Here is a 13,676-nt window from a genome sequence, read left to right on the forward strand (position 1 = left end):
CATGGGGACGGCGTGGCCAGGCAGGGACAAGTGTCGCCAGAAGATCTTGACTCCGAAGCATCTGCAGATGCAAACGGCAAAGGCGCAGCAAGCCAAGGCTAATTGATTGTCACCGCAGCCTCCAGGCCTTGATTACTCCCGTCTGCCATAGAGAGGACCTGATGCGGGAGGTAGAGACCTGCCAGTGGGTGATGCCCAGGCTGCACCTAGGGCATGGCCGGCCCTCACCGCTTCGGGGGCTTCTAGTACGTGACTTGTCAGTCCCCCTTGCTGGAGGGGGAAGGTTTAACCCGGGGATGCTGGGTCTTCCCTGCGACCCTGGAAGGAGCTCAGCACCATTTCTATGGATCTGAGCCCCTGCAGAGACTGGCTGTGTACGAGCCTCGGGCACGAGGACTCACAAGCATCCGCTCCCTGGCACGGTCTCCTTCCCAGAGCGAAAGCAGTACCGTATATTAGCACATGCAACCGCAGCAGAATATAATACGCGCCTTGTTTACGAAAGGCAGAATGGAGATAAAAGAAGTATTTCCCCCCAAAGTCATGGCTGCACAGAGCAAGGACAGAGCTGCATCTTCTGCCAATCCACCTTCCTTTTCCAGCCTAGGGTCTGAAATAGCTTCACGGGGGCACAGAAACGTTGGACTGCAAGGGACTTCGGGAGGTCCCATCGAGTGCAGCCCCTGCTCGAGGCAGGGCCAGCCCCGACGAAACCACCCCAGCAAGTGTCTGTCCAAGCTGCTCTTGAAAACATCCAAGGATGGAGATTTCGCCGCTTCTCTAGGGGCCCGGCCACCCTCAGTCACAGCATTTCTCTTCATCTCCAGCCTCAGTTTCCCCTGCTGCAGCTTGAGGCAGCTGCTCCTAGCCCGGTCTCCTACAGCCACAGAGGAAAGCCCGTCTCCAACCCCTCTATGATCACCTTGCAGTTTGAAGACTGTCATCCAACCCCTCAGTCTTCTCCAGACTCAACGCCCCGCTCTTCCAGCCTTTCCTCATCACTCTTGCCTCTCAGGCCCCTGATCAAGTTTGCTGCCCTGCGCCGGACTCTTTCCCAACTGTCCACGTCCTGCTTGAAGCGCAGGGCCCAGACCTGGATGCAGGACTCGAGGGGAGGCCTCCCCAGAGCGGGAGCATCGCTGCCCTTGATGTGCGTGCAAGCAACACTGCTGACAATACAGCGAAGGAGGCTGCTGGCTTTTTTTGCAACAAGAGCACAAAAATAGAAGGAGAGAGACCAGAAGCAGTTCGTTTTAAGGAAAGTTAGCATGATTAGTGGCACATCACGACCATTAAAAAGAAAAGAGATGATCATTAACACCTATGGAGTGAAGAACAAGGACACTTTAAGTCAATTCACTCCCCCAGCTGCCTCAGTAGTACTAGCACAGCTGCTGTGCCGTGGAGCAAGAATCACAGCAGGTTGCTTCTATCCCAGGCCAAAAGTCAGCTTCCCTACATAATACCCCCCCCCCCCCCGATTTTGGGGGGGAGCTGCGTGTTGTACATGGGACGATACGGTAACCTGGTAGCACTGTGCTCTCGGTAGACCAGACGCCGGAGCAGCCTGCATTTGCCCACAGACCCCTCCTCCGGGCGATGGACGTCTGTCTTTCAAAATACAGCAACCGCACGTCCCTGCGTGCAAAGACCCCCTCGCACGGGAACCGAGCACACGAGACAGAGCCGCTGTTGCAATCCTTTCCCCTTCCTGCCCAGGCAAAAGCAGCAGCAAGAGCGCTGGAGGACTTGCGGCCAAAGCCGAAGGGTCACTCTTTTCCCCCGAGCCTCCTGGCAGCATGTCTGAGTGCGTGAGTGCTCAGGACAGTGATGCAGACGGGTCCCCTCAACAGCCCTTGGGGGTACAGTACTGCCCTAAGGGTGCCATGTCCAGTGCGGCGCGCAGACAGCTAGACTGGGGCTGGGAAGTGCCGTGTGACGGTGCCACGAGTGCTCGTCCAGAGCCGTGGCCTCCCTCCGACCCAGGTGTCCAGGCTGCAGCGGGCCTCTGCATGGCCATGGCACTGGTGAGTCCCCAGGGAGCTTCTTCGCCTCCCAACCTGCAGCCCTGGGGCAGGGGCATGGAGCAGGGGGAGTCGTGTGACAGGGGAGCGGGGCGGCTGGAGGGCACCGAGCTCTGCGGGATCGTGCCCATCGGGTGCAAGTTAGAGCAGCCCCGAGGGATGCCCAGATAAGAAGTACCTGGGGCCTCTTTCCTCACGAAGGTAGACCACCAGGGCATGGGGTCTGTGACCGTCTGGCTGTCGCTTTTGTGGGGGTCCCCTGAAATGTGCCTGCTGGCGGTAGCCCCAGAAAAGGGTCTGCAGTTTCCCCACCATCAGAGGATGCTCCAGGCAGCACCGACCCCACAAAGTTGGTGTTAGTTTTAAACTGCTGGCTTGCTCGTTCCATGTGTCTTGTCTGGTGAGAGACAGTCAGCGATCGATCCCCCTTGCTCTCTCTTCACCATTTACTATTTTATAAACCCTTCTCATACCTGGATCTGTGGCCTGTATTAATATGTCAGCCAGCAGCCTGCACCCGGTAACAGGCTGCCTGCCAAAAAAGCCCCTCGTCTGTGAGCTACACTGCAGACCTGCACACCAAACGAGCTGGGCTTTAAATCAGAAGATGAAGTGGCATCGCCCAAGACAGCCGAGAGAGCTCCATCACGCTGTCCCCGCTGTCAGCGACCGCAAGGATGCACGGCTGCAGGCACCGCTTCGTTCTCCGCTCAGACGGGCAACACTTGGCGATGCTCTCTGCAGCCTCTGGACCCAAGGGCAGGCCTGTCGCTGCAGTCAGCACGGCACGACCCTGCTAGGGAGAGACATCAAACCCGTGACGTACCGAGGTCCAAACCTTGATCTCCAAGTTGGGGTTCTGCGAGCTGCTTAAATGGGAAGAGAAGGTGGCTAGCAGGGAGAAAGAGAGAGAGCCATGACTGCCCCACGGCTTTATTTGCTGTTTGCAAAACTCTTTGACCGTGAAAACCGCTAGGTAATTGCTAGGCATCGTCACAGCCCAGAAACTTCACCATTGTCGAGCCACTCTGGACAGGGCCCTGCCCCTTGGCTTCCAAGCGTACGGACCCCGGCACGTGACGGAGCACAGATTTGCCCCTGGCTGTTTGCGTGACTGGGCTGAAGCCGAGGCGCTGTTTGCCCTGGGAGGGGAGGCTGACACACGGCCCCTTGAGATCCCAGAGGGCTGAGCATGAAACTCTCTTCCAGCATCCCCTGAGGTTTCATTGCAGAAATCAACCGGCTCGTGAATCTGCATCGCACAAAAGGACGAGACGTGCTCTTTACTTAGGACGAGGCGTTTTAAAAACCTCAAAACAGACGTGTGTCCTCCGGCCCTGCGGGCTCCTTTGAGGCATCCCCTCCTTGCCTTTGGAAAGGACAGGCAGACTTCGGTGCTGGGAAATTGTAACCACGCGGTGCTTTGAAAAATATCTCACGTACTGATGTAGTGATCCACCCCTTCGCGGCACATCCAACACCACCTCCCTCCCCGTCTTGCCGGAGCAGCCACCTTCACACGCGCACGGGCTTTGTTCTAATTACCCTCCTCGCAACGAGCTGAACAAACATTGTTACGGGCTGGATCTCTGCCGGGAAGAGCCGAGGGGCCTAGATATGTCTGGCATTCAAATAGCGCTGCTTTGATGGCAACAGGAATAAAAGCGCGGCCGCTCGTCAATCCAGGTGCCCGGACGCTGTTGCAAAACCCAACAAATTACGCTCTGGTAGAAACCGGGGACATGCGATGCTTTTAATGCCGTCAATTAGAGCCGCAGTTAATCATCGCCGTCAGGCGGGTAACAACAAACACGCACGTACCCCAAGCCCTATTTTAAACAAAGCAGTTGATAAGAAATGAATGCAATTCCAGCAGGGCACCGCAAATATGAAAAATCAGCCGTGTCCTTCAGATGGTCTCGAAATAGGACGAAGGGCACCGAAGGTCAAGAAGTGGAAGCGAGTCCTTCTGGATGGTCGTTAGCCATGCGACAAATCTCCCTTGCAGACGCATCCCGTCTTGATCTACAGCAAGGCCCCTCTCCCGCACGGGACGCTCTTGGAAACCTCGGTCGTTAACACGGGCACAAGCAGGAAGTTTAGTATCTGGAACGTGGCCGCCGCGGATGGGAAAGCTGTCGGCAGCAGAAGTAGGTCAGCGCCACAGAAACTACCTACCCAAACACACAAGGCTCCTGGGGCTGTCTTCACTTACGTCTGCTTTATCCAGACTTCACGAGCGCTCAAATTCTGCCTCTCGGGAAATGGCTGGATACGGCCCTTGAAATCTGGATTGCACGTTGGGATCGATCCTCTAACGCATCCACGTGGGTCCCCCGAGACGTTACCGTGGGAAATGGAAACCCCAAACAAGCCCCTTTTGCTCCGTGGCCTCCTAAGCGGGACTCCAGAGACGACGCGGGATCGCCCAGCTCATTGAAAACAACGGCAAGCTCCGCAATCCTCGCACGCTCTTCCATCCCGCGACAAAGCCGCCTCCACGCTGCCGCTGTATCCAGGGGATGAGAAAAAAAATCATGAAGCCACCTTTTCTGTCCATAAGAAACACTCGCCTTTGCCATGATCAGGACCACTGGAGTCACAGGATCACGGAGCCGCGGGGCTGGCAGGGAGCTGCAGCGCTCACATCTAGTCCAGCCCCTGCCCGAGGCAGGATCGGCCCCGTCCAAACCAGCCCGTAATCTGTGTCCATCTAGTCCAACCCCAAACCATCCTACGGAAATCCACTGTTGAACCTACCAGCGAAACTACCCTCGGCCCTGGCACGACACGAGACATTGCACCCAAACCCGCCGCGGGGAAAGCAGGGGGCTGTGGCAGCCAGTGTCCTGCTGCTGCAAGTGTTAATATACATTCAAGAGAGCCCAGGCCCAGGCCGTGCCCCTGCTGCAGGGGAAGGCAAATCCCCCCACTGCGCACCAGTCTGAGCAGGGGGGAAATCCCTTCCTGCCCCAGTGCAGTGTTGGGGGCAAGACCCTCCGGCCAGGACCCTGCGGGTTGGTGCCAGCAGGAGCATTGGCACAGCCCCGTCCCCATCTCCAGCCTGGGCTGCAGTGCCCAGCACCTCTTGGGGCAGCTGAAACCCTACCCCCACCCCCAAAAAAACCCCCCAAAAACAAAACCCCCCCTGACATAAATAGTGCATGTGTCACAGTGAACCCAAAGAGAGCCGGGCACCATCTTTTTGAACTGGGATGGTCCCCCCCACCCCTGCCTCCCTCTCCAAAAGGCAATTATTTGGCAGATCTGGAAATCTGCACTCATTTAGTTCAGAAGCGTCAAACATTCCCGCAGGCAGACCCGGCAGACAGGGGGGCGGCTTCCCCAGGGAGCGATAGGACTTGGACAGACCCAAGAGAAAAGGTCCCGTCCGAAAATGTATGGCCCGCTCCAGCGGCTGCGCCCACAGGCGCCTCCCGCAGAAAGAGACGCTTCACCAACCCGTAACTGGGCAAAGAGCATGAAGAGAGGATGTGCACGAACGGGAGAGAGTCCGGTGGATGGCAACGAAAATGGTTGAGGGCTGGGGCATGTGGAGTCTGAGGAGAAGCTGCAGGAACTGGGCTGATTGAGTCTGCAGAAGGGAAGACCGAGGGGGATTGAATAGCAGCCTTCACCTCCCTGCAGGGGGGCTGCAAAGAGGATGGAGCTGGGCTGGTCTCAGTGGGGGCAGATGGCAGGACAAGGTGCAATGGGCTCAAGCTGCAGCAAGGGAAGTTGAGGTTGGATATTAGGAAAAACTTTCTCGTTAGGAGGGTGATGAAGCACTGGGACAGATTACCCAGAGAGGTGGTGCAGTCTCCATCCCTGGAGGTGTTGAAGACCCGACTAGACAAAGCCTTGGCTGGGATGATGTAGTTCATGCCTTCGCGTGCTGGAGTGATGGTGGAGCTGGGACAATCCAGAAAACACCCGGCAGGGTAGGATTCTTGTGGGTGTCAGCTTTTATTGGACCAGTTTGGTACAGACTGGAGGTTTTTCCTTTCTCCATCGTGGGGGCATGGCCTGGGATCTCTCAAGCATATATTAACACCCCTTGCTGCAGCAGGATGTTGGCTGCCACGGTCCCCTGGCTTCACTTATGGCAGGGTCAGATGTGATGTCTTGTGTTGTGTCAGGGCTGATGGTAGTTTTAGGAAGAGTTTAGACAATGGTTGGTCTGGGCTGCTTTGGACAGACCTGATCCTGCTTCAGGCAGGGGCTGGACTAGATGTGATGCCCACAGGTCCCTTCCAGCCCCATGGCAATACGAGTCTATGAGTTGGGATGAACTTGGCCAAATTTGCAAAAGCCGTGGCTTCTTCTACAGAAGCATCCCCAAGCTGCAAAACTTCAGGGGCTGTCTGTCCCTATCCCTCCTATCTCCATGAGGAGAGGCAAGGCATTGGGCAAAGCATTATTTATGCAGGATTTGCAGGGGGAGAGAGGCTATGACTAAGGCTCCCTGTGCCGGTGAGATACAGGTGAGACCAGAAATGATCCGGGGTCGTTGGCTGCTTCCAGGAAGCCCATCCGTGACAGCCTGGAGACACGACCTCACGGCCTAGCCCTGCCCCTGGGGGTATGACGCAGGTCTGAAATAAATGGGGGGAACATTCAGAGCAGCTGGTGCATCTGAACCCGCGGTGACAGGGAAAGGGTGAAGGGACTGAGATCGGTGCACTCGCTCCCCCACTTCTGCAGCCACCGGCGGTGCCGCCAGCAGCTCCCACCCTGTGACTGCTGCTCCAGGCTCAGCTGTCTTGCGAGAGGCTGGACTTGAGCCCCGGGTGCAGGAGCCAACCAGTCAGCGTGGCCACGTACAGCTCCGTGCGCTGCCAGTGGGACTGCAACAGGGCAGGCGGCCAACACCGTCCTGCTTGCTGGGTCTGCACGAGCAAAAGCATCTGTCGGGAGACCTGTCTGCCTGCATGGCCACATCCGCTTTAACCTTGGCTCTGCCAGCAGGTCAGTGAAAAATCCTGCGTCCCCCTGACTGGGATGTACAGCCCCATGTGCTGGACCTGCATCCCCTTTCTGGCCTTCCTGTGCTGAGCAGAGAGCCACGGGCACCTTGACCTTGTCCTGATGCCGTCTGTTCACACGTGCGGAGCTGTCCGGAGTGGCGCCGGCTGCGGGGGGAGCAGGCGTCAGCAGCTGAGTCAGTGCATCAACAGCACTTTGCTTCTGGAGTGACCAGGATGCTGCCAAGATCGCAGCCACGGCCCGGAGCCCAGCTTCATCCCCCAGGACTGCCTTGGACAGGGGGTCGCTGGGGCCTTCTCAAGCACCGGGGCTGGGCACAACCAGATGGGCGCATCCACACTCTGGCAGCAGTGTAGGGCAGCTGGAACGCCCTCAGGCACGCACGGCCCAGGCACCGCCACTCACACGCTCCCCACACCCCTTCAATACCCGAACGGCTGCCAGAGGGAAAGAGCCTTGTCTCCTGCTGCAGAGAGGAGGACGCGGAGCCATGGCTGGAAGTTGCAGCAAAGCAGGTTTAGTTGGAGATCAGGAAACACTTCTTCACTGTCAGAGCAGGGAGACCGTGGGAGAGACACCAGGGAAGGGGCGGCTCCCCATCACTGGAGGTGTCAAGAAGAGGGTGGATGGGCGCTGGGCACAGCGGATCTAGGTGCAGCGATGCCCGTGCTCCGATATGGGGGTTTCCCAGCGTCTGGGCTGTGCCGTTCCCCCCCCCTACAACTACTGCTCCATGTGCCGGGGGGCTTGAAGCCTCCCCCAGAGGTGCTGGGTGTTAGGGATGGGGCTGGGCTGTGCCAATGCTCCTGCTGGCACCAACCCCACAGGGTCCTGGCTGGAGGGTCTTGCCCCTGCACCAACACTGCACTGGGGGGGGAAGGAATTTCCCCCCTGGTCCAGTTGGTATGGACTTGGGGTGTGGGGGTGCCTTCCACTGCAGCGGGGGCACAGCCTCTGCTTGGGATCTCGTGTGTGCACATTGACAACATTTCATGGAAGCCAGATGCTGGCAGCTGTGGTCCCCCTGCTTTCCCTTGGGCAGGTTTGGGTGCAATGTCGGGTGCAATGTTTGGGTGCAATGTCTAACGTTGTGTCATGGTTTATGGTAGTTTTACAAAGAGTTTAGATGATGGATTGAATAATTTGGATAGGGCTGATCCCGCCTCAGGCAGGGGCTGGACTAGATGTGACCTCTGGGGGTCCCTTCCAGCCCCATGGCTCTGCGATTTGATGAACACGGCGGTGCAGCAGGGAGGCTGCGATGCAGGACACGCAGATGCATGGTGTGGACAAATCCCAGGAGTCCCAGTATGCTCTGGTCTGAGCTTTGCTCCAAGAGCCCTGTATGCAAAGCCCTGGACACGTGCCCTAGAGGTCGGTGCCCACTGGGAATCAGCCTTGGAAGGCATTGGCTTGTGTCTACACTTGCTCCAGGGTCTGCCGGCCTCGGCCGTGTTTCCTAGCGCAGGCGAGCAGAGCATCGTTTCATGCTGCAGGATAAGGGGTCTGTGCAACGCTGGCCCAGGCCACGCTCCTGCCCTTGCCCTGCCGCCAGTCAGACCGCAGGGCACATGGCTGAGACGGAGCTGTAGTGCTCTGGCAGGCTCTCCTCTCTCTGGCCTTGTGGCAGGGTCACCACGGCCACACGGCCCTCGCGGGGCCTGCTGGGATGCCGGCAGCAGTCAATAGAGCTCTCTGCAAGGACGAAGCCACTGCCAACGTCTGCTGGATGGGATAGGGGAGCCCATGAGGCAGGGGGACACGTGCCTTCTGGGGACAGATTTCCCCTCCCCACACACACACACACGCACACACATGTGGGCACATATGCATGCACACAAACATACATACACAGATACAAACACACGCATGCACATATGAGCACATGTACACATGCTGACATACACACGGGCACAAACACACACGTGCATACATCCATGCATATCCACATACACATGGGCACACGTCACACATATGGAGACAAGCACACATGTACACATGCACACATGCACACGGACACCAGCACACATGCATGCACATACACATGGGCACACATCACACAGATGGACACAAGCACACATGCACACACACATACACAAACACACATGCATGCACGTACACACATGCACACACACATACATGCACACATATCCACATACACATGGGCACAAACACACGCACACATATGCGTGCACACACACATACACACATCATGGGCACACATCACACACATGGACACATGCACACATGCATGCGCACACATATACACATATGCAGGCATATCCACATACACATGGGCACACACGCGCACACACATGCAGACCCACAGATGCACACCCACATACACATGAATGCACATGCACACACACACATGCATGCATAGACACACGCATGTAAGCACTCTGGCAACAGCTGCTTTGGCTTTGCACGCAGCCCCCCATCCCTTGGGGGAGGCCCACCTGCTGCCTGTGGGAGCCTGCGGTTGCTGAGTGCGTCTGTACAGGGCCCAACCTGGGCACTGTCCTGAGGCCCCCGGCTTCTGCAGCCAGAGGTGAATGCAAACCCTGCTGCATGGAGCCCCTTCTCCCTATTCAGGTTTCCTCTCCCCTGCTGTTCGAGACCGGCCGAGGCCCAAAACTAGTCCAACTTCCCGCTGAGACAGCCAGCCGCAGTGAACACACAACACCGTTTCCAGGGAGGAGAAGCATCTCAGCGAGGAGCCAGGGAACACGGGTGTTCGGGGCCAAGGCTGTTCCTCCCAGGTACAAGCAAGTGGCGGGTTTGGTGACGGCCCCGGGGCAAGCAGCAGTGATGGGTGCAGCTCCCAGCTGCTGGTGCCCGCGTGGCTGCAGAGATGACGGGTCCTTGTTCCTGCCGCCCGCAGGGATGCCGTTAACCTGGCTGGGCTTGGCCCCTGCAAGCTGAAAGCGAGGACGTGGCGTTTCCTTTAGCGACTGTAGCACGAATGAGCACTAAGCAGCACTGGGGATTCGTGATGCAACCCCTGGACGGGGGCAACTGGGAAGGGTCCAAGCAACAAGGGAATGGCATTGAAAACAGCCGGCTGAGCAGACAGCCTCCGGCCTGACGTGAGGTTTTGATTGCTGCTAAAATGCCCATGGAATAGCTCCTCTCTCTGGTGGAGAGACCTATGACAGCCTCCGTGGAGGAGGTGGCTTTGGAGTCCTCGAAGACAGCGGGGGGCTGCAGGAGCTGTGGGATGGGAAACTTGGGAGCTCTGGGCCTAGGGCAGTGCTAATACTAATACACGAGGGGGACTAGAGCCTTGCATTATTTGGTGTAAGATCAATGCAAAAACCAGTATAACAACTGGAATGTGCATTAATTTACTGGATAATAGATTAAGTTTTAAAAAACCCAAGAAACTAGCCAAAAAAATAGTCCAACAAGGTTGTCACGAGCCCTGTAGTTAAATGTAGGCCTCTGACTCAGTTTTGTAAAACAAAATCTAGCCTTCCTGACAGTGCCTCCGATACTTCACTGCCAGCCATGTCTACACCTGAGTTCATAGGACCAACCTGAGCTCAGGTTTTTAGCTAGAGCTCAAAACAGTCTGTGGGGCTGTGAAATAGAAGAGACGTTTCCGGGAATGGCCAAGAGGCAGCAACATTGCAGAAGAAAGGGTTGCTTGAATAGTGGCACCTCGAGGCCATTAAAAAGGAGAGAGGGTGGTTAACACCTGCAGAGTGGAGAGAGATTAGCAGGAAGCTGGGAGAAGAAGTCAGCTGTGACTCCCCCGGTGCTGACTGATGCTGCTGCCCCTCCCAGGCAGTTGGCTTTAAAGTGAGGGTGAAGCAGGAATCAAAGAGGGGGGTGAGATGGCATCACTGCCCCCCCGGATCTGCCCCTGGGCATGCATGGTCCCCTGGGGTGGGAAGATCCAGCGCCCACCTCGCATTGGCAGAGAGTGTCCCCGGCAGGGCTGGCATCTCCCCCAGGCCCAGCCCCGTACGAGAAGGTGAGTCCCGGCTACCTGTAGTGGAGGAGCTGGCCTTCCGCGTTGTAATCTCGATAGATCTCACATTCCTTCTCCACGAAGGCTCCCGAAGGCGAGGAACTGAAACACAGCAACAGGGAACAAGGCTGTTACTGCCAGCGAGCGCCTGCCCCCGACCCCGGCTCGGCGAGGTAGCATCCCCTGGGCTCGTGGGGACTGCTCCCCCACCCCGACCCCACCTGGGGACCTGTATTCTCATCGCCAGCTTGGATGCCACCTCCGAGCCATGCCTCTGCTATGCAGGAGCTCTCCCTATCCCCAGTTCCCGCTGCCTCCAGACCGCTCGGGCAGCGTCATTTCCCATATAACAATGCCGAAAGTATCTGAGCAACGTGCCCCTTGCTCTCCTCCCACTTCTGTCTTTCCCAGCTGGCCCCATCCCTAGCACACCTTCTCCTTCCAGCAGTTTCAGCTCACGTCAGCTCCCCAGGGCCTCGGGCCCTGCGATGCATAATGTTTAGGATGAGGATAAACCCCCCTCATCCTCTTGCAGAACGGGCTCGCTGAGAGCTGGAGGCCCCGGGGTGCTGCTTCGTCTGCCCCTGCTCTGAGAGACGCTACGATACTTTGCTCTATGAGGGATCCTTGGCACACCTTTGCTTATGCAAAAGTGCCCCTTGCCTTCTTGTGTATCAGCCCCCTGGGATGAGCACTCGGTCCAACAGGTTACATCCGTGCCAGCCTGGGTTGGACCTGCCATGCAAAACATCCACAGCTGGCAGTGACGGGCAAGCAGGAGGGCACAGAGGTGGGTTTTGGGGAAGCTGCTGGAAAAGCAGCCTGGTAGGCTGAGCCTGTTTGAAGTGGAGCAGGGGAGAGGGTCACCCTCCAGACCAGGACGCCTGTGAGATCCCCCCAGATAAATGGAGGAGATCAAAGATGCTCTCCCATTCCCCACTGCCCGAGGGCTCGCGGGGCCGTGTCCCTGCGGGCGCATTTCTTTTGCTCTCCGTCGCAGCTGCCGCAGTGCTAGAGATGAGCGTGCAGAAGAGCCAGGGCTCCACGGTGGAGGGGGCTCCTTCCCAACCCCCTGGGCTGGTTTGCAGAGGTGCAGGGAGATTTGTGGGCTCTACCCCAGGCATTTCATCCATGCCAGGATCTAACAGCAGCCCAGCTGGAGAAGTTGCCTCCCCGGCTCGCATTCACAAATTCAGCTCAGGTGCCGGCTCCGGGAAAGCAAAGCAAAGCAAGCAACAAATCTCCCTAAGCGGCTCGAACCGGGAGATGTTATTCAGGAAAGTAGCAATAAAATTAAGCTTCTGTCACAGCTGATTTTAATGAGCCCAGGAATTACAGCTGGCGGAAGCGGTGTGCTGAGTCACCCTGTCTCTCGGCTCCCGGCACATGCACGCGCGCGCGATCTCCCTGCCGGCCTGGTCCAGAGCCCTCGGAGGCATCCGCTCTCGTGTTCTGCGTCTAAAGATGACAGCGGCTCCCCTTGAATCTCCTTTGGGGCTTTCTTGGGCCATGGAAACGGTGGGAAGCCACCAAAGAAAGAACAAGCCGCATGCACTGAAGGGAAAGGGACTCTTTCTCCCGACACGGGGACGGTGCCCGCTAGCTTCACTCCTGCTACTTCTCATGGGACTTGGCCACAACACGCCTGTGTGCGCTTCCCGACCTCTGCCTCTCCCCAGCCCTGCTCGCAGCCTCACCGCTGCGCCTGCCCTGCTGCGCTTGGCTCTCCCGACTCTGATCCATCATCCGCCCTGACGGCAAAACCGCCTCAACCCTCGGCCGGGCGACTCGGGCTGCAACGGGCACCTGGTGCAACCCGCGCCGGCAGCGCGGGGCCAGGTGCAGGGCTAGATTGGGCCCCACCTGCCAGGGTCAGGTCCCGTGCCACCTCGGCTGGACCTCACGTGCCAGGATCGGGCCCTGCCCTGCCCCCAGCCCAGCGTGAGGGGCAACACTATCCGGCCCATGGTGCTCCCCGGGAGTCTGGATATTTGGTGGCAGAAGGGGGTCAATGAACACTGCTCAACACAACGTTTTGGACCCGGGGGAGCCTGGCAGGGTGGCTGACATGGCTCCATAGGCTGGATCTGGCCCACAGGCCAGGCATTGAGCCCCCCGGTCTCAAACGTGCTCTGTGCTCTTCTGGCACGGGTCAGCCTTGCCCTGACTCCTGGCATGGAGGAGTACCCGGGGTGCTGGTGGTCAATGCCATCGACTTCACTGCCTTGCTGCAATGAGCTGTGCTCCACCGCCTCCCCCGGGCATCTCTGGGAAGCTTGGGGGACCATCACGGGCACTGCCAAAACCAGCGTGCCTGGGGGGCTCTGCTTGGTCCTGTTGGGCATGGTCCCCAGGGCACCGGTGCAGTCGAACCCTGCAGAGGAGATGCCATGGGGGCAGGCACAGGGCGCCACACGCGAAAGGCAGGGCAGGACCCGCTGAGCTCAGTGCACCGAGCAGCCCTGTCGCCCTCGACCCAAAGCCCATCGCACTCCTGCAGCCGCGCACGCCCATCCGCTGGCGCACGCTAACCCGATTCTCTGTAACCCTCTGGCAAAATGCAACTGGCTCCTCTGCTGTGGGAGGATGCTGTCCCAGCGGGGTGCAGAGCACGCAGGCCAAGGTATGAACCAGCTGCCTCCACCTCCCCATGGCTGGCAAAACTCCCGTCTCTGCGTCTGTCCAGGCGA

The 13,676-nt window shown here is 58.1% G+C and overlaps 1 protein-coding gene across 2 annotated transcripts in view; it reads right to left on the minus strand.

Annotated features, from left to right (window-relative positions):
• The window catches only part of ARHGAP39 (Rho GTPase activating protein 39), a 167,303-nt gene that overhangs the window by 37,638 nt on the left and 115,989 nt on the right, over window positions 1-13,676 (minus strand). For both annotated transcript variants that reach the window (XM_059723677.1, XM_059723676.1), the window contains one exon: window positions 11,005-11,088. In XM_059723677.1, coding sequence (XP_059579660.1) covers window positions 11,005-11,088 — 84 coding nt within the window. The remainder of the gene's footprint in view (window positions 1-11,004; window positions 11,089-13,676) is intronic.

Source organism: Alligator mississippiensis, chromosome 3 (assembly GCF_030867095.1).
Source record: "Alligator mississippiensis isolate rAllMis1 chromosome 3, rAllMis1, whole genome shotgun sequence".
Taxonomy (NCBI): domain Eukaryota; kingdom Metazoa; phylum Chordata; order Crocodylia; family Alligatoridae; genus Alligator; species Alligator mississippiensis.